This window comes from Grammomys surdaster, unplaced genomic scaffold (assembly GCF_004785775.1).
Source record: "Grammomys surdaster isolate TR1022 unplaced genomic scaffold, NIH_TR_1.0 137, whole genome shotgun sequence".
NCBI lineage: Eukaryota > Metazoa > Chordata > Mammalia > Rodentia > Muridae > Grammomys > Grammomys surdaster.
The window spans coordinates 2,966,355-2,987,681 of NW_021604595.1; the positions used below are offsets into that span (position 1 = coordinate 2,966,355).

The following is a 21,327-nucleotide window of genomic DNA, read 5'->3' on the forward strand; positions in this document are numbered from 1 at the left end:
TAAAATCTACTGACACAATACTGTGTCAACATTAGCTTCTTGTAAAGATGAAATGCAGCCTTTGGCTGGGTCTTCTTTTCCCAGCACTGACGCGCAAGCTTGAGTTCCGCACTGTGAACTGGCCTAGCAAAAACTGACTCTCATATCCTGCCCTGAAACAGCAGGCACCCTCAGAGGAAAACTTCCATCCTGGTATCACTAAATGTTGCTTCTGATCCATATTTTCCAAGGAGGGGAAGGGTCAAAAACATGTAAGACAGACAGAGAAGCTCTCACTGCTGATGGTCAGGTTCAGAATGTAAGCAGGACCAAAAGAAAATGGTCTTCCAGGGATGGCAGGACATCTTCCTCCCTTTCTGTAAAGTACCACATACTGGCAAGAGGGAGGGTAACATCAATATGACTCCTAACCCTTCTAAACCTCAGAGTCTTCCCTAGACCCACACCCCTTCTCTCCTTTACTGGATTCTGTTTTCCTCTCAAGCCTGCTTTCCCAATTTTATATAACTCTCTTGCTTACTGTGTTTGGTGTTTGTTTTGTAGCTCTCTTTTGACGAATTGCAACAATGGTTCTCAGCCTTCCTAATGCTGTGAGCCCTTAATACAGTTTCTCATGTTGAAGTGACCCCCCCTCCCAACAATACAATTATTTTTGCTGCTACTTCATAACTGAAAATTTGCTTCTGTCATGAATTGTAATGTAAACATCTGGTGTACAGGGTGTCTGATATGCAGCCCCTCTGGGGTCATGACCCACAGGTTTATAAACTCCCAAGAGGAAAGATCTTTTCTGGGTTTTGTTTCTATAACTGAGAATTCCCGGTACCCGAGAACAGTTCTAGGACACAAGTGCTACCTGACAGATGTGTGCTAGATAAATAAATGGTGCCGCTCTTTGCCGTCCTTCAGTCCTAGGGCATCCCATCCTTCTGTTCCCTGTCTTGATATACTACCAAGTATTCTTTTTGGAAACCAGTAACAAAGGGGACAGACAGTGTTCACAAACATCACTAAAAGAGGCAGGTTCATCCCTGGACACCCGTATCATTGTTGTTGCTGTTTCCTAATGCAGAGGAGGAATTATTCAGCACCTTTTAGAAGTAAAAGAATAGAAGATCTGAAAGAAAATTCATGCGTTATTTCCTGATTTTTTTTTCTTTATCACTCAGAACAGTAGGAGAACTTCTCAGAGATCACAGTTAACTTGGGACATGCTGAATGTTTTATTTTCATCCTGAACTAGAATCTTCAGAACAGAAAGTCTCTACTTACTCAATAGTTACATCTCTATGGATGTGGTGGGTCATCTAGAGCCTGGGGGGACTGAGCAAGAGGATCTGAGTTCAAGTCCAGCCTGGGCTACATACATTGCAAGTTAAAAGCAAACTGGAGCTACATATGTACATAGGCACATCTTGTCTCGAAAGCTCAAGGGTCAGGATACAGCAGTTCCCTAGCAATGCATTAGACCCTGGTGCCATACTGAATATGTTTGCTTTCCAGAGTAAGGGTCAGCCTACAGCGAACTCGGTATGTCACAGAAACGCATCCTCTAACTTTCATGATGCTTCTCTTTATGACTTTCCCACAATACAAACATTGAGGAGAACTTACAGGTGTACAGAAGATACACTGGCACTCCTGGAGCATGGTCATCTTGTCCAGAGACTGTTCACACAGGCAAAGTTTGCAAGTGACGAGTGGGGCCGGAATCAGGTCTCCAGAGGGTGGGTTTTCCTCAGTCATGGTCAGACACTGGAGCCCATCGGCAGAGTCCATCAGCCTATCCTCAGCCTCCTCTATCCCTATAGAAAATAAATAAATAAACAAACAAACAAACAAATAAATAAATAATAAAATAAGGAATGTTATCACCATCAATACAGCTGACGGGAAATACGTGTATTTGGGGGTCTGGTTGAACAAATCCTCACCCTCAGTGATTTCTAAAAGTCCACTTCAGTGTTTCTGAGAACTGTGGGATGGAGTATGCCTGGCCTCGGCAAGGTCTTCCCAGAGCCCTGAAATTTAAGCTGACCTCACTCACCTCACTGTCCTGATTCCTGTCTTGTAGCTATGGGAGTGAAATGATCACTAGACGGGGAGGGGAGGACATGAGATGTTGGTCACATGCACAATTCCAGGTGGACGGGATGAGCGAGCTTTGGAAAACAATAAATAGTACCAGACAGTGACTCCAGCTAATAACACTAGCAGCGTGGTGAGCCTGGCAGTTGTGGAGAGCAGATTTTAAGCGTGAGAGGTGACGGTTACATTAACAATCTTGATTTCCTCATTGTGTGTGTGTGTGTGTATGTGTGTGTGTGTGTGTGTGTGTGTGCATCTATCTTAAAACATCACATAATGTACTGTTGACTGTGCCTTGTAAAGCTGGCAGAGAAGATAGGAAATTAGTACCATAAACAAACATTCCATTTGGGAGGGACAAGCAGTGGTTTGAATGAGGAATGTCCCCCCATAGACTCGTGTATTTGGTCCCCAGTTGGTGGTGCTGTTTAAGGAGGTTACAAAACCTACCATTAGGAGGTATGGGCTTTGAGAGTTTATTGCTTCACCCGCTTCTAGTTCACTCTGTTACCTGGGGTGCCAAGGAAAGGTGAGTGGCCAGCTTCCAGCTCTGGCTACCTGCAGCCATGCCACCGTCACCATGATGGACTCGAACCCTCTGGAACCATTAGCCAAAATAAACTCTTCCTTAAGGTGCTTTTGGTCATGGTATTTTTCCATAGTAACAGGAAGGTAATCAATATAGTACATCACTACAATCACTACAGTCACTGCTGCTTGCTCAGAAAATACTTACAAAGGACGTCTCTTGAAAGAAAGTTCAAGAACTACCAAATGGGATGGGCTGTAGCTCAGTGGTACAACATGTGTTTGGGATGTATAAGGCCCTGAGTTCATCCTCAGAAACACCAGGAAGAGATGATTGTGTGGTTCAGCAATTCTACTTCTGGGTATGTGTTTCCAAGAGAACTGAAGTCGGGGGATTAAGGGGTTATTTCTACATCTTTGCATTATTAATATTATTCACAGCAGCATTATCCATGACTGCCAGAGGGAAATCAAACTAAGCACACATCAATAGATGAATGAACACAATATGGCAAGCATATGAAGAATCAATGCAGCTAAGAGACACAGCAAATACAGGATATGTGAGGATGTGACTTAAAAAAATACCCACTAAAATATGAATAAGAGGTATAGTAGAATAAATATATAAGCTATTAACATAGTTTCTTATTATCGTAAACCAGTCATTATTCACTATACATAATTGTATATGCTGTTTACGACTGTTAATGCTACAGGTTTGTTTATACCAGGGTCACACAAATGTGGGTAATGTGTTAAGTTACAACATTATGACAGCTATAGATTCCACTGTGGGATGGGAAGTTTTCAACTGTATTACTGTCTTATGGGACAATCACCATATACACTGATGGGAACATCAGATGAGCACCACAACGACTTATACAAGAACAACAAAACAAGTATGGAAGAAAAACTTGGAGGTAACAGAAAAAGGGAAAGCTAATGAGATCTTTGCTCACTAGCCAGAACATGCCAGCCTTTATTAACCTTAATAACCTTCCAAGCAGTAATAGATGACTTAGTCAAAAATAAGTTAAGGGGGGGGGGGGACTGGAGAGATGGCTCAGCATTTAAGAGCACTGACTATTCTTCCAGAGGTCCTGAGTTCAATTCCCAGCAACTACATGGTGGCTCACAACCACCTGTAATGGGATCTGATGCCCTCTTCTGGTGTGTCTGAAGACAGCGACAGTGTACTCATATAAATAAAATAAATGAATAAAAAGAAAGAACTTTGTAAAAAATAATAATAATAAGTTAAGGGGACGCTAACCAATAGTTTCCAATATAGAAGGCATGCTATTTCTGGATAAAGAGCAATAAAATTCAAGACTCAATGTGCTCATTCTACTAAGGATTAAAGAGCTATCGCCCAAGGGCAAACTCAAATCAAATTAATGCACACGTCAACCTTGAGACTTTGAGATTTCAGACTCCCCATTAGGGCCATAGAAGAGCTAAGAAAGCAGGTAGAGAGATAGGTACGTAGATAGATAGATGGATGGATGGATAGATAGATAGATAGATAGATAGATAGATAGATAGATAGATAGATATAGATAGATAAAAGTTATGCCACTTCTTCCCAGGCTGTGGCTAGCTAATGATCACTTGGTCATCTTCCTAAGACTTCCCAGTACATCACTCTCACAGACCTACCAATTTCCCCCTCACCGTGTCTTCTCATCTGAATGCAACCAGTAAGTGCTTCCTGAGTACGGCAACAGGAACTCACAACTCAGAACCACCTCAGACCTCAAATATCAATTACCCTTCAGAGCCAACTAGAGCTAGGCACGGTGGCACACCATTTTGATTCCAGAAGTCAGGAGGCAGAGGTAAGGGAACTTTTAGTTCAAAGTCAACCTGGGCTCTATAGTGAGAACATGGGTCATAAATAAATAAATAATGGAGAAGGAATTTAAGATGCTAGTTGGAGGATGCTACCCTGAAGAAACGATGGTATTCTTCAAATCTGGCTACTGCTCACTTTCTGATGGCCTTGCCTGGTATTGCTTTCTAAAAGGAAACTTCATAGAGGGGTAATTTAAAGGTGTGTGTGTGTGTGTTGCCATGGTGTATTCCTAAGGTCAGAGGATAATATGAGAGAGTTGGTCCTCTGCTTCGAAACTAAGCTCCAGGGACTTGACTGTGGGATTTGGAACTAACCCAGGTTGTAAGGCTGGTACTCAGAGTGCCTCTAATTGCTGAGATATCTCACTGGCTATCTGGGACAAATTTTTAATGTATTTCTGAGAATGCAGACATAACTGGGTATCTCTTTTGAGGTACCTTAGACATGCTTGTGGTTTGTTTACTTGTTTGTTTGTTTGTTTGTTTGTTTGAGACAGTGTCTCTCTATGTAGCCTTGTCTATCCTAGAACTCTGTATAGACCAGGATGACCTCCCAGAGATCCACCTGCCTCTGCCTCTCAAGTGGCAGGATTAAAGGTCTGCACACATGGCTCACTCATACTTGTGTTTTTAAGACAGAACTATTGGTTGTATTAAACAAGATCTACTGAAATCCAATCCTGTCTCTAAGTATATCCATGATTTTACTCTTTAGTTTGTGAGTTACCTGCCTAGAAGATAAGAAAAAAAGTTATGAAAGGATTCAAAAGTAAAACATATTTATATAAAAAATATTTAAAACATAAACAATTTTACACTGCAGAAACACATTTTTGAAAGAATACAAAGTCTTTTAAAAGGCATCCCTGTAACTCAGTGGGACACAGGAGAGAAGCGATGTGTTTCATTCTTTCAGGGTTTGAATAATCCAAAGCAACTCTTCAGGAATTAACACTAATTCCCTAAAGTGATAGATTTTAAACATTTTCAAATAATAGCATTGAATAAAAACAAAACGCCAAGCTACCACTGTATAAGAAAGAGCAAGTAGAGAAGTTAGTGCTTGTTCTTGGGGTGAGATCCAAGGTCGGTCCTTCCTTGATCCCTCCCAAGCCCTATAACAGAAGTCTAAGGTCATCCTAGAAACAGTCTGAAAATCAGGCTTGACTTTTTCCTTTGGGGAAAACTAACAGTAAGTGTTATAGATGATAGATAGATAGATAGATAGATAGATAGATAGATAGATCAATCCCCAACAAGAAATTCTCCTACCATTAGTTTATTGGAAATGAGTTTTTAAAGCAGTAAGCAGGGAAAGCCTGTAACAATCCTCTGATGGGGTTCCCACACTAGAGGCCATGAATGTGTACAGAGCTTGCTAGTGTGTCTTGTCCTTTATCTAAAGATTCACATTCTCTACCACAGGAAACCTCTGGCAGGACCTCAGCCTCCCACCCTAACTACCTAGCAAGTCACATGAAGCTTGGAGGAAGGACCCATGAGAGAACTGTGGACATTCTGTCTGGGTTCATTATTTGCTAGCTTGACACAAGCTAGATTCATTTGAGAAGATGAACCTCATTTTAGAAAATGCTCTCACCAGATTGGTCTGTGGGAAGTCTTGTAGGACACCTTCTTGATTAATAATTAGGGTGTGGGAGGTCCCAGCCCACTGTGGGTGGAGCCATCCCTGGACTGGTTATCCTGGGTTCTAGAAGAAAGCAGGCAGAGCAAGCCATGTGGAACAAGCCAGCAAGCAGCATTCTTTCATGGCCTCTGCATCCGCTCCTGCCTCCAGGATTCTGCCCTGTTCGAGTTCCTGTCCTGACTTCTCTCAGTGACAGTGTGACCCTAACAAAGTGAAATAAACCCATTCCTCTCCAGGTTGATTTTGGTCATGATGTTTATCAATAAATACCCTAACTAGGATACCCCTCCCAACCCCTCCTATCCAACTGCTTTATAGGCCACAGGCAATTCACCCCCTTTCACTTTCAGGCTTCAAGAAAGGCCTTCCTTCCAGGGAGCAGCCAGCTCACTGAGACAGGCCCGCTGGCTTGTGTGGCTTGTTCTTTCTCATACCCTACACTCCCAACCTAAGATAAGGAAGCAACTTGATTTATCCACCCTACCACTTGCAAGGTAACAATTATAATTACTTTTACAGTTATTCCCAATGTAACTGTGCCTCTCATTGGGTGTCTGGGATCCCTTGGGAAAGAATTTTGGCAGCGAGTCCAAGGGCATGTTGGAAAGAAGAGAGTTCTGGCAGCTGCCTTCGGGTTTCAACTTTCAAAGGCTTGTGGCAGGTTTCACTTGTTTACGTATACCTAGCTCTCAGGCCAGATCAGGAGAGGGAGGAAAGCCACTTTGGACCGTTCTGTTTTGTACAAAATTACCAGGAACGGAGAAGCTTCTTTCTGCCCCAAGTGCCTCTTGCACCATGAAGCGTTTGTTATGAGAAGCAAGTGCTGCCTGATAGGAAAGGGCAGGAGAGTCGCTTCCCTTGTGTGTTTTCATTAGGCTTGCCAAAGAAAGGAATCTTGAGAAGCTGTGCTGGAAGCACGGGATGCATGAGGAATTTTCATATTCTGCTAGAGGCCTGAAAAAGCAATCTGCTCCTGAAACTCCGAGGGCGGTGAGAGCCAACAGTCAGAGTATTTTTAAATTATGTAGCTTATTTGACTATCCAGAATCTCAAGGCAGTTACCGTGTACGCATACATGAGTATGTGAGTGTGTGTGTGTGTGTGTGTATGTGTATGCATGTGTGTCTGTGTGTGTATTCAAGAAAATCTAAGGAAGGAAAAGCATTTGTTTAGGGTACTAATAAGAGTTATCTGGAAATTTCTCTACATTGTCTTAGCACCTTGCAAAACATTTGGAGAAAGATGGCCAGCACACAATTCCAGAGACTGAGCAAAGGAGAGCACCTGCCAAGTGAAGCAGCTGGGTAGTACTGATGAGCCAGATGGGCAGGAAAAGTCCAGTTCGCCTGTGCTGAGGTCTTAATTCCTAGCCATGATGGAGTGACCGAGGACAAGGACCAAACACAAGAAGAATAGCATGAATGCCTTCAAAATGTCGATGTGACTTTGGAAGACACTGAGTTATCCTATGAAGGGGCTGGATACATAGCTACAGAAGGAGCTTCCAAGGGAAGGCTTTGTGAAGGGCAGGCCTTGGGGTGATACAGCTCTAACCCCAGTTTGTGTAATGGAGAGTCTCAGGTCGTGTCTACTCTAGAACTAGTAGGATGGCGAACAGTAATCCAAAGTTCTCACCATACTGGCTAATCATAACAGTAAAAATCCATGTGGTTTTCCCTTGGCTTTAGTTCAGAACACCCTCCCTTCTGATGCCAGAACTCAGAGATGGCTCATGTCCCTTAGACAAAATGGCACAGTATTGCTCATAATCAATGCATAGCCTTCTGAAAGCCTTAAATAATACCCAACACAATATAAAGGTCATGTGAATAATCATTGTATTGTTTAGAAAATAATGACAAGAAAGTTCTGCATAAGCTTAGTACACATATAACTATTTTCTGAGGGTTGTTTTTCTTTTGTTATTGTTGTTGTTTATTAACAATTATTTCTCAAAAGAGGGAGACGCATGAGCATGCTGCAGTGCCCAGTGCACAGTATGGAAGTTAGAAGGTAACTTGCAGAAGTTAGTTTTTTCCTTCTACCATGTAGGTCCCAGGGATCAAACTCAGGCTGCCAGGCTGGAGGAGGCTTTATCAGCTGGGCCATTTTGCTGGTCCTTTCTGAATACCTTTTAAAAATAGTCTTTTATTTTCTCATTATTATTATTAGTAGTGTGTCTGTCATGTGTGGTAGTGCCAAAAGGAGCCAGGAGAAGCCATCAGATCCCCTGGAGCTCAAGCTGCAGGCGTGCTGCTTGATATTGATATTGGGGACCAAACATTGGTCCTCTGCAAGAGCAATGGTTGCTCCTAACTCTTGAGTCAACTTTCCAGCCCCACTTTCTGAATACCTTTGATCCCCTGGCAGACCTACAGATTTGGAACCTGAAGATACAGAAATTGACTGTACTGTGTTGACCTTTGCACCACAGCCCAGTGGAGTAGTTTATTTTAGCTACTGGCACATGTTTTTAACAGGACCTATCGGTGACTTAAATGGTACTGGTTAAAAGGCTGGTAAATGGCTGCCATTAGGCGATCGCTGAAGCTGTTACTCTAAACACGGTCTAGAGGAAGACAGGTGAGTCCGCTGGGAGCGGAGCTAGTGCAACAGCGAGGGCAGAAGGTGCTAACGGAGGCAAGGCTCCTGGCAGCCCTCCACGCTAGCCAGTGTGCTTCTCTTTCCTACTTGGCTCCGTGACCAGTGTTCTGATCGTTCAGGGACAAGATGAACTGGTGCATATCAGTAACATCACCAACAGTTCTGCATGCCCCGTGATGGCAAGGACAGACAGATCATGGGCAGCCTCACTAGTGTTGGGAGAAACACAACTTCTGAAGTATAGTTCATATCTATGCAACTGGAATAGTGCTCAAGGCCGGGAAGTTCAAACAAGCTGTCCCGCCTGATGGAGTTGGTCGTTATTGATAACGGAGATGCATGAAGGGATTTTTCCCTGGGCATCAGCAAGTGCAAGAAATATTTAGGTCTTAGATGTGATGGGTGTTAAGACCTATGCCCCAGCCTCAAAGCAGTAGTGCTGAGATATGTGGCTTGGGAAGGACTTCTCCCCTCTCCAGAATCTCATGGTTTCATCTAGAGAAACTGAGACAAAAGACCAGACCACAATTCTTTGGTCTCAAAACCTTCATAACCAAAGTTGCAAGGACAGAGAAAAGACCATGACTTTGTAGCTTGTGGACCTCGATCTTCTGGGAACAGAACTGACATGTGAACTCAGTCATGCACTGCTTAACAACGGGAGATCTAGTCACTGTGTGAGCACCTAGTGCACGACACAAACCCAGAGGCTATGGGTGGGCCACTCGGCCTGGCCTTTGGCTGTAATAAGAGACATGGCAAAGACAAGATGAGAGAAGCTGCTACCTGTAAAACCTGTGCCGGGCAAGGGTTGATGCTTCACAGAAGACACTGTTTAAATACACAATGTTAGTAGACTCAAAAAACTATAACCATACATAACATAAATCAATAGTGTTGCTGTATATTATCGTCGCCAACTATTGCATGTTGTATATAACTGTATGGTCTGTACTGCTGGGCAATGAGCACTCCAGTGCCTTTGCCTACACTGGAAATGTTCACAGCACATATTGAATTTATTATGGTCCTCGCTAGGCAACAGGAATGTGCTCGCTTTATTTTTTGATCGATTGGACCACCATTGCACGCACAGCAAGTAGGCGATGAATGGGAATGCCATTATCCAGTGTATAACTCTATCACTGCCATCTTGTTGGTGGGTGGAAAGGAGGGAAGAGAGTGAGGAAAAAGGAATGTTAGCATTTTTAAGGAGGGAGCAATGTCCCATGTAGCCCAGGATGGCCCTGAACTCCATCATTCTCCAACCTCTATCTACCGCCTGAGGGCAAGGATTATAGGCAAGCATCACCATGCCTGGTCTTATATGGTGCTGGGGACTGAGCCTAGGATTCATGCATACTAGTCAAGCATTCTGCCAATAGAACTACGCCCCCCCCACCCAGTCCCAGGATGGGTGTGTCTTAAGCCTCAGCCAGGACTATTTCCCAAAGAGCATGTTTACTGTTTCAAATTCACGAGTGAATAAGGTCCAGGAAGCTATTTTAATAAGACCCAACTTTAAAATGTTTTCTATACAATGGGAGAGATACGTGAACATGACCATGTATATATCATAGGATGCTAACTCCGAACCCTCCAAAATATAGTGCATCTGGGGTGTCTGGTTTTATCCTTACAAAATGCTGTTCCCTTCTCTTAAATAAATATATGTATATATGTATATACACACATATGTACATATTTCTTGTCTTTGTTCCATGTTTCCTTCATACTGCAGGGTGAGGTCCATTCCAGCTTTTCCTAGCAATACAAACTTATCAACGATGGTAGGCTTGGGCATGAGACCCACGGCTCACTGTTCCTGGTGCTGTGATTTTACATCCGCCACAGTAGCTCCCTCCTCACCACCGCCATGTCCCGCCCGCCCCTTTCTTTAACTGTTGGTTCTCTCACCTCCCACAATTATTCATCCAGCCCCACTGAATAATTTTCTTCCCCTTGCCTGGCACAGCAACAAAGCCCCAGAGCAGGAAGGAATGTCTCTGACAGGCAGGTTGGACAATAATGTAATTAACAGACGGAGGAGATGTGGTGTTTCAGAAAGCCCCACAGAACAAGACTTGGGCTGCCTTCTAGGGTCAGGACATTACCAGGAAACCACAGTCACCAAAGTATGAACAGCTAAACCCCAAAAAATTTTTCTCCAAATGAATAAAAGCATATGTAAATATTACTCCCTCCTGTAAAACGTTTAAGCTTCCACAGAAATTTTAATTAGAAACAAATTTCAATGAGGCCAGTGTGGAAGTAGAGTCGCTAACCTCCCACAATGAAGAAAGTTTGAGGCATATATTCTTGCATTCCTCTCCCAAATAATCTTGTGACTGGGATCCATAATGCAGGAAAGAAAGTCAAACTGCAATGAACCAAACTCTGTATCTGTTAGGAGATAGGCTGCTGAGGTGATAACCCAGCCCCTGGGTAGAGAGGAAAGCCGGTTGGGGAGCTTCTCAGCAGATAACGTCGAATAATGCAGGAAACCTTGTGGATATATGCTTTTAGCCACAACTCCATGAAAGAGAGGGCTGGAGAGACAGCTCAGCAGTTACAAGCCCTTACTGCTCTTGCAAAGGACCCTGGATCAGTTCCCAAAACCCACACCATGGATCCCAGCACCCACAGCAGGTGACTCACAACCATGTATAATTTCAGCTCCAGGCGAATCTGATACTCCCTGACTTAAAAGGCACCTGCATATACATGATGCACCTAAACTCACATAGGTGCGTGTGTATGAAATAGATTAAGTATTTTAATAAGAAGAAAGGAAAAAAAAGAGTCCAATTACCCACAAGAAGCCGTTCATCCCTTGGTGGAGGACTACTGGTCACTTTTACTCTCAGAATTGTAGAGGTTTCTGTTTTGTTTTTAAGACTTTTTTTTTTAATGTGTATAATTGTTTTTGCTTGTGTGTATGTGTTTCTACTACACGTATGACTGATGTCCACAGAGGCCAAAAAGAAAGCATCAGATCCCCCCTGAAATCTGAGTTACAATCAGGCATGAGCTGCCATGTACATGCTGGGAACCAAACCTGGGTCCTACCTCCTCTTCACTACAGAGCCATCTCTCCAGTTCCCAAGTTTTCTGTTTTTAATAACTACTGCAGTGTGACACGGTGGCTTTAAACTACTCAATGACCAGCTAATGGTAAATGACAAATTTAAATGAAAAAAGAAATGTTAGTAGCAAACTAATATCCCACTGAAAGATAAAGATAAATTAAAGCATTTAAAGCTGTTGAGACAGCTTAGCTGGGAAAGGTGCTTACCACCAAGTCTGACGACTCAATTTCGATCCCCAGAACCTACAAGGTGAAAGGTTCTGACAACTGACCTTTGACCTCCATACTCACAATCAATCCATCAATATAATGCATTTAAAAAAAAAACGTTTAACATAAATGTTTGAGGCTGAGGGTGTAGGTCAGGGGTAGAAAGCCAAATTATCATGTATGAGATCTTGAGTTTAAACCTCTGCACTGCAGAAAGCAGACAACGGGAGATTACAGGGGCACAGGTGCAGTCACAGTGCTCTAGTTACGCAAGACTCAGATGATTATCAGGAAAACCGTATCAAAAATCAAGTATCAAAAAAAGCACATGATTGAAATGAGAACCATCAAAATAGTTTGTGTATTCTGGTAAAAACAATATAAATTAAAAGTTGTCACCTATTGAAATTTGCTTCCAAGATAACAACAATTCTTTCAGGACAGAGGCCACGACTTTTTACCTACCTTTATGTCCTCAGCATTAGAAAGAGTCATTTGGCAATAAACAAATTTTATGACTATATATTAAAGCCCTGGTTCTCATCCACATTCACTCCTAATAAAGTTAAAAGCAAGGACATTGGTAACTTAGTATAACTAGGGAGTATCTACAATTTAAGGCAGAAACCTCTGGAAGAAAAGTCTATAGAGTGAGGGGCAGTAGCATCAGACAAACACTCCTTGAAGTGCCAAGCATGACTTTGCATGGCAGCCTGGTCCCTTTCCCACATCCAGGATAATCAGTTACACAAAGTAGGATCAGTCCCCAGAACGGTTTGGACTTTGCTCTTGCACCATCCTCTGAGGGCAGATGATTCCTGACAGCTACCTCACCGGTGATATCAAATACCAAGAATCCCACCTAAGAGGACCTTGATGCCATGCCAAAGCCAGGGGAGATGCAGAAGGCTGGACTCACATAAACTTCAGAGAAACAATTCCCAGTGTGTCTAAATGTTCCCAGGCTTCTAAAATATTGAAACAATTTTTCCAGAAAGAAACTTCAAATACACATTTTTTTTTGTCCTGATTAAAAGAATTCACACTGTTAAAAACAAAGATGTTTTCCAGGAAGCTAAATCATCTTGCTGGGTAGATAAAATAAAGTGTCTTTTTTTTTTCTTGCTAGGGAGAGGATACTTTTCATTTTGCTTGTACAATTTGGCCGAGAAAACTGGGTTTGTAATCTGAGATCCCAAAACTGATTATTTTAAAAAGACGAGTCTTACACTGACCTAGTTTAGAAATCTGGATGCCTTTTTAAAAAAAAAAAATACTGCCAGTGAAATGAGACCATTCATGAGAATAGGGCTTTTGAATGCTGAGAATATTCTTTGGGGCTCTCAGCACAAAGATATTTGGCATCGATGACTGTAAATATTTGTAAAACCCTGGGTAAATGGTCGGTGTTTGACCACACTCAAGTCTGCCTTCCAACACGCTAGTGCAGGCGAAGTTATCTAGGGTGATAGCCTGGGGGATTTTAGGCTACGTTTTCTCTTACTGTTTATTTTTAATAACGATCCAAGTGCTCGGGTTCTGCTACTTGACATCTTTTTTTCCCATTCGCTGTACACATGAATCTTGCTGTTCTTAACTCTGGACGAGTGAAGGCACTTAGAAGGTACTTTGGAAACAGAACTAATTCTCTGTCTCTTTCTCTCTCTCCCCGCCCCTTCCCTCCCTCCCTCCACTACTTCCAACTTGATCCCCACTCAAAAGCAGAAAATGGTAACCAAAGGTGCCCAAGGGCAGGAGGTGGGGGAACTGGTAGCCTTGGATTTCATTATACAGCTATCGCCAAGTGGCTTCATTGGTCGATCTGCTTTGGATTTCTTTCCTTCTTCTTCCCCCTCGCTTTCTGTCCAAGGTAGTTTCAAAAACATTTAAGGGTCTGATGCCCATGAGAAGGAGTGAGGTTTACAAAGATCCAGTGAGGAGGAGGGAGCCAGCGAAGAATCAGAGAAGCAGAGAACAAGAGATTCACCTCAGGGAAAGCTGCAGCAGATACTCTTTAGCTGCCAGCGGCCCAGTGAAGACTGGCTGGGCTCCTCTTGCCTCTTACCCACACCCTAAAAACTGAGTCATCTCAAAGTTCATTTATTTTGCTTCTGGGCAGAGACACCCCTCGTCTGCTACTTCAGAAATGCCGAGGGCATTTTCCTTCGGGCCATACCTCTGGCGTTAAAACCAACAGTCAGAAGTGCCTAACCAGAACCCCTCCCACCCCCACCCCACCCTCACCTACCCCCACCCCTACCCCCAACCCCGTCCTGTTAAGAGTTCCAGCGGGTTTTGATAAGGTACCTGAGGCTGAAGGCACCAAGAAAGGGACAGCCAATGGAAACATACAGAGAACTGTCTTCTGAGAAATCGGCGCGTAAAGGGGGCGTGCATAAAACTGACAGCAGAATCCCTGAAAAGGGGCCCTGGGAGAAACTAGCCAAGAGATCCTCTGTGAAAACGGGCTCAGTTTCATTCTAACATCAACTTGAAAACTGGACAATTCTCTCTCTCTGTCTTCTCTCTCTCTCTCTCTCTCTCTCTCTCATCAGCAATTACCTGATAAAAAATAATCACCATAACGTATAGCCCAGACTCCACGTTATAACCTAACGTATTATTCATAGCTTTGCGTGTCAACATATTACTGTGCATTTCCAAATAACCGAAAGTAGACAGCCAACTGTCAGTCTCTCCTCCAGACACACCAGAGGACTGCTCCAATATGCAATTTATGATAAAGTCTATAAAGATAACTTTATTAAAAAGTAAACTAATTTGTTTCGACCTTTTCTAAAAGCACTTATTTAAAAAAAATAAGTAAATAAAGCTAACAGGTGTTCGAGGCATTGGAATGCATGCAGTTCTGCATGGCTTAAACCCTGGAAACAGAAATTAGCAAAAACCACCGGGTAGCCTCGGTCCCGTTCTGTCCCGTCCTTCTTCGTATTTAGCAGCCTTTCTGGCTTGCACCGCCTGCATCCTGCGCACAAGCACCCCTTCTAGACCTACCTGGCTGGAGCTGAGGTCCTTGAGCTGCTGGCGTCTCTCTAGCAGGTCCAGCCTGGGCCAGCCAGGGCAGCTGGAACACCGGGGAGGAAGGGCTCTCTCATTCTCTCCCCTCTCCCTGAGTGCTCCGCCTGGCTGACAGCTTTACACTTTTGCAGGATCGCCACCGGACTCCACGCCCAGACCTACAGCTCGGGAAGAGGAGGAGTCCCTCTCCGCCTCCTTGTCTTGACAGGCAGGAACCTTGCAGAACCAGCCAGCAGCTGGGGCGCAGCAGCCAGAGCGTTTATTTATACAGGAAGCTCGGCGCCGCACTTCCTACTTCCCATCTGGGTCGCACTTCGACTGCAGGTGATGGCCTTAACCCTGTCCGATCCCATGCAGGCAGAGCGCAGAGCAGTGGCTCTCAGGTCCGGGACCTGGCGCCGCCCCAGGAATCCCGGGCTGGGTGCAGGCAGCACCCCCCACTGCGCTTCTCCCTGCTCACCCGGCAAGCTTCACCTTGGCCTGCAGCTTTTGTTGTCTCTCTGTGTGTCTTCACAGGCCACCTTTCCTCTTCTACTTTTAACAGCCTTTGACTTGCCTGCTCACCTCTCCCTCCCCACCGCGCCCCGTGCCCCATGTAGGCTCAAGTGTGTACCTCAGCTGTCCAACTGCGTCTGATGTGGGCAAATCAAGTTAGAAGCCTTAGTGTACTTACAATGATTTCACTTCAAGTGCTTTGTCAATAAAAGATGTAAAAAGCACATGTAAGTATTCTCACTTAAACGGCAATCTGACAGCTAAACCAAAAAACAGGAGTAATGTGCCACGACCGTGGATACTTAATTAGTGCCGTGTTTTTAATAAATGGCAAACCCTCACTCTTACTGCCGGCCCCCATAGGTCATAAGTACAGGCCCAAACCTGTTGAACATTGCCGTTTTGAACGATCTCTGGCACAAGGATTTTTCTGTAAGCTCTCTGCGAGCTTCCTTTCCTTTAGCAGCTAAGGTCAGGATGTACTTCCTGAAGGGAATGGGCTCACAGATGCTTCCTGGGACAGGTAAACGGGTGTTGGAAGAAAGCAGTTCACCTCTCAGCTCCCGTGAAAGCCAAGTCCAGAACACTGAACACCGTGTGTGTTTGTGTGTGTGTGTGTGTGTGTGTGTGTGTGTGTGTGTGTGTAAAGCTAGAGAGAGTGGGAGGATGGGGACTGCAGACAATAGAGTATAATTAGGGACCTAAAGGCCAGAGTGGCACAGGCCTTTAATCCCAGCACTCAGGCAGGCAGATCTCTGAGTTTAAGGCCAACCTGATCTACAGGGTAAGTTCTAGGACAGCTAGGGTTACACAAAGAAACCCTATCTTGAAAAAAAAAAAGGAGGGGGGACCTAAAAATCATACAACCAAAAGATATTTGAGCTTGCAAAGTCCTAGTTATTTTAGCCCAAACAAATGAGTTTAAAGAGGATGTTTAGGGAGAGGTAAGGGATTGAGATTGAGTCAGATTGAGTGGGGCTTAGGGTCCCAAGTAACAGACCCCCCAGAAAAATTCTTGGTGTAGTAGCCATTCCTGATGGATGAGAGATGGGGACGATAAACAGCGCCTCCTAACAGAACAGCTCATTCCTCAGTGTTGATACCAATCTTCTGAGCCTCAAGCCAAAGTTCAACACAGAGTCCACTTTTTACATCACCCTGCAATTAAGGTGCAGGCTCTTATCAGCAGGGGAGAAGCCACAGCCAATATGAAAGAAAAAACAGGTTAGACACAATCCTGCTGCTTTTTGGACACAGAGACTTTAAGAGAACTGAACTGAATCAAAGTGGATGCAAATTTACAAAAAAAAAATGCAGTCAAGATTCAATGCCAAATACACTGAAAGTTACAGTAATAGGCAAGTGACTCTTTCAGACTTGTCTAAAGAGTCTACAGATGGTTATTCACCCCCTCGGGTGTCTATTGATCTCTCAGATAGGCTGCCTGGGACTAGGAAGATAAGGCTGAGGCAGACCTCTCCACCCCAGGTGAGAGTGGGACAAACAAACCACCTAGTAGGATGTTGTGTCCATATGGCATTCTTGAAGACCAGGTGCTGTGGTGACACAGGGAAAAGTCAGCTCACTGAAGGAAGGCAAGACAATCAAGGAGTATTCATTTTGGATCATGGTTTCAATCTGGGTCTTCAAGCATCTTAGAAGGGGATCGTGGAGAGGACTGAGCCAGGCAGGGTGAGTGGCTAGTGACATGAGGTTAGACTTAGACTTGAAGGTTTTGTTTTGTTTTTTTTAGATTTTATTTATTTTATATATGTGAGTACACTGTCAGAAGAACCCATTACAGATGGTTGTGAGCTACCATGTGGTTGCTGGGAATTGAACTCAGGACCTCTGGAAGAGCAGTCGGTGCTCTTAACTGCTGAGCCATCTCTCCAGCCCCCTAGACTTGAGATTTTAGAGAAGCTTTCATAAGGTAGTCAGAGCTGTTGTGTTTAAGAATAAAAGGAGGGCTGAGGTGCAAATGGAAAAGAGACTTCAGAAACAGAATTGATAGAATCTGGCATCTGTTGGATATCCTGCGTGAGAGGCAGCAGGGACCAAGCTGCTGGTGTTGCTAGGGGTGGGGGACGGTTACGAGGAAGCTTCAGTGCTACAGAATCTCACCATCCTCTAGGCCGAGTACAAGGACCATCTAGTAGAACTTAGTAGAAAGCCATTTAGGAACTGTGCTCATTGAGGCAGTCGCTACGGCTGGAATTACCACCCATAAGAGGCAGCGTCCTGTAGGAGAAACATGGTTGACCCACACAACTCTTCATAGCACGTGACCTCCCATAAGTTATTTAACATAATCCGGTCAAACTCAGCCCTTTCATCGAATAATAAGAAAGAGGAATGAAGGGCTGAGAGATGGCTCAGTGATTAAGAGCACTGACTGCTCTTCTAGAGGACCAGGGCTCAATGTTCAGCAACCACATGGCACCTCACAGCCATAATTCCAGTCCCGAGGGGATCAGATGCTCTCTTCTGGCTTCCAAGGGCCCTGCCTGCAATATTATACATAAGCATATATGCAGACAGAACAATCAGACATATAAAATTATTTGAAGTTTGGTATACAGCACATATAGGCTGTTGTGTAAGTAAGTGAGAGATCTCTAAAGTTGCTCTGCACGGTGCCCGTTGAAACAGAAGCTCTTGCACTTGCCAGATCCTAAGAAGCGGAACTGAATGTGAGCCTCTGGGATGGGGCCATGTACACTGTGGTCCTGGCCTGGTATAAAACAGGAACTGAGTCAATGATACCCATCAAGAAGAGAAGCAAAAAAAGGGGGAAGGAAAGAAAGGGGCCAGAAAAAGAACCCAGAAATACATTACCAGGTAGGAAGAAGGAAGCCCTCATACAGCCTGAGCAAGAAGAGCCTCATTTAGCCTAGAAAAATAAATAGCCCACTGATATGTCTCAGAAGCTAATCTAAACACTATAATCTAGAAGGTATTTTTATCTCCCTGAGTGAGAACATGGTCTAGAAATTGCTCACCAGTCTAATCTTACTGAACATCTTAATAAAGGATCCTCTCCTGATCTGAATTTCAGATCTTCCCAAAGAGAAGCCACATCAAAATCTTGATTAATGATTATTAACCATTAATCATATAAAAGTAATACCCAATTAAAGCCAAAGCGTATTTAAAGTTTTCAAATCAGATGTGGGGGCCACATACTTGAAATGCCAGCACTTAGGAGGCTGAGACAGGAGAATTGCCACATGGTTGAAGCCAGCCTGGGCTACATAGTAATACCCCTATATTAAAGGGGGGGAAAAAACTAAAAAGGAAAACAAGATAAAATCTGAGACTAATAAATTGAATAGAACTTATCAATCAGTTCATGTATGTATAAAACAATAATATATATTATATAATGGGCATTGTTATAAAACCATTGCTGTCTGACATAAGGAAAGACTGAATGGCTTATCAAGATGGCTCAGCATTCCAGGTATTTATTGCCTAGCCTGAGTTCGTTCCCTGGAACCTACATCTCGGAAGTGAGAGTGTTGACCCACACAAATTGTCCTCTACATCTACACCCTTTCCCACATATATTCAATATCTATCTTTTTATTTAAATTGGGTTTTGGTATGAACGGTGGTAGACATCCATAAAGCCAGCACACATGCACCTGAGGTAAGAATATCATGAGTTCAAAGCCAGCCTGGGCTACATGGCAATCGAGACCTTATCTCAAAATGAAAATTAATTTTCACAGTAAGCTTTGGAGTCAAAAATAATTCAATTCACAACTTTCCTAATCATTCTACTTTGGTACCATAAATTAGATAAACTTTTCAAATAGATTAAGTCAATGTTTATGTGACGTATCTGGTGCCCTGGTATAAAGCTAGAAGCATTTAACTGTACAAAGCCCTTTTCTGATGCCAGGCTAAACGGCATCATCCATATATGTGTAAAGAAAGCATCACATTCAAAATGTGCAAAATCGATTTAAAAAACCTCACAGCATGAAACAGGGGAGAGGGAACATAGCTTCAGAGCTTCAGGATACCACTCACAGGTTTACACTATCCTGTTGGGGCAGAGGGTTCTTAAGACAGTTACAAATTCTGGAAGTTGATACTAATACTGCTTCAGTGGATTTGAAAATTATGTATCCCTTACCACCTTCATGGAAAAAAAATGAAATTTGGTCTTTAATTTTTCATATAACTTGAATCTTTTTAGCCCATTCTCTGCAGAAAGGTTCCCTTCAAAATGATGTCTAACACGCCAAACCCATATATACTTCATTGGTTGGAAGCACACAAAAATTGCAAAAAAAATTGCAAAAACCACCATGTGGAGTCAATGCAGACTTGTTACGTTTCCTCGTGAGCTCACCAGCAGGCAGACTAGCCGCTTCCTATCACATTGGAATGGAATGAGTTAGTTGTGCTTAGCCACCAAAGCAGAGACGTTTATCCATCTTCCCAGCTTGTGCCTTACGTGCTGGTCTTTAAAGGTAGATGTTTTTTATAACGAATCTGTGCTAACCAACACATGAAGGAAGAAGATAATAGAACAAAAGGAGCCAGAGCGGGAGTGGGGGGATCAGGGTCACACGCATTCTGTCTCAAGGGTAAGCATTCTTCAAAGTATCACATTTTAACACACTGTTGGATGAGACTGTGGGAAGATCTGAGGCGTGCAGCAGAGGACTAGCATCCTACCTTATTCTGATACATAGTTAAACTTCTCTCTGAAAAACAACAAAATCCCAAGCAAGAAGCGAAAGGCTGACAGGAAGAGATGTGTTGGGCTCTGCCCTAACTGATCCACTGGGATCCTCTGTTCCTGTCAGCTGGGGTCATTTATACTTAAGAGCTGTTTCTTCCATATTTTTCAGTTAGTCTTCGTTGAGTTTTGCACCTGTTATCGACATATTTAATTCTCACGCTACCTTCCCTAACTGTCACGTATGTGGTTGTGCCTGTCTGCATTCCTAACCTTTGAGATTTTACTCTCTCTGCATGACCTTGTCATTTCTACCCCTTATGTTTTTTCTTCTATTCTATTAAATCTAACTTATGGGCTCTTCTTTCCCGTCCATATGTGCATGGAGGCATGAGTTTGGAAGGATTTTCTCTGGGGAGCAGGTGTTTCGGCTGCCCTTTATTTCATGAATAAAAACATTTACTGTAACGGAATTTTCCCTCTGTAAAGTTTTTAGTACAGGCAATGCCCTAAAGATTTGAGCATCAAGTTCACTTTTCTGTGACTCTCTCAAAAGTTGATTATTTTTCCTTTGGAAGAATATTTCCTCATTTTCAAGTAGTTAGGGTTTGGGTTTGTATATTGAGCACTGAATTCTCACGTAATGGATTCTGATGTGGGGATATAGCCTCCAAAACCCCTCACTTCTTATATTTGCTACAGTTTTACTTTGGCCTAGTAGGTTAATAATTCTATATTTGCTGCACAATTCCAAAGAATTGCTCTCTGAAACGTCTGACAGTCCCGAGATCAGGTCCCACCTTTCTCAAGAATAAGTCCGGGGCTAACGTTGTGGCTGAGTAGTTAGAGCAGTTGTGTAGCTTAGCCTAGTTTCAATCCCCAGTACCAGGAAAAAAAAAATCAGCTGAGCCTAATGCTTCACACCTGTGATGCCAGCATGTGGGAGGCGGAGCCAGGAGGACTGGCAGGATCTGAAACAAGACTGGGCTACTTGGTGACTTCCATACCTGCCTGGGATACAGCGTGATAACCTGTTTTAAGAAAGCAAGCAAGCAAGCAAGAAAGGAGGGA

The 21,327-nt window shown here is 43.4% G+C and overlaps 1 protein-coding gene across 2 annotated transcripts in view; it reads right to left on the minus strand.

Moving 5' to 3' along the window:
* Rnf144b (ring finger protein 144B) overlaps positions 1–15,291 on the minus strand; it is a 56,966-nt gene extending 41,675 nt beyond the window's left edge. Inside the window, exons 1-2 of one of the 2 annotated variants that reach the window (XM_028763195.1) lie at positions 15,042–15,259; positions 1,615–1,805 (exon numbers count right to left, since the gene is read on the minus strand). In XM_028763195.1, coding sequence (XP_028619028.1) covers positions 1,615–1,779 — 165 coding nt within the window. In that variant the 5' untranslated portion in view covers positions 1,780–1,805; positions 15,042–15,259. Of the gene's footprint in view, positions 1–1,614; positions 1,806–15,041 lie in introns of both variants that reach the window. The other variant, XM_028763196.1, reaches the window with a different exon arrangement.
* Between the last annotated feature and the right edge of the window lie 6,036 nt (positions 15,292–21,327).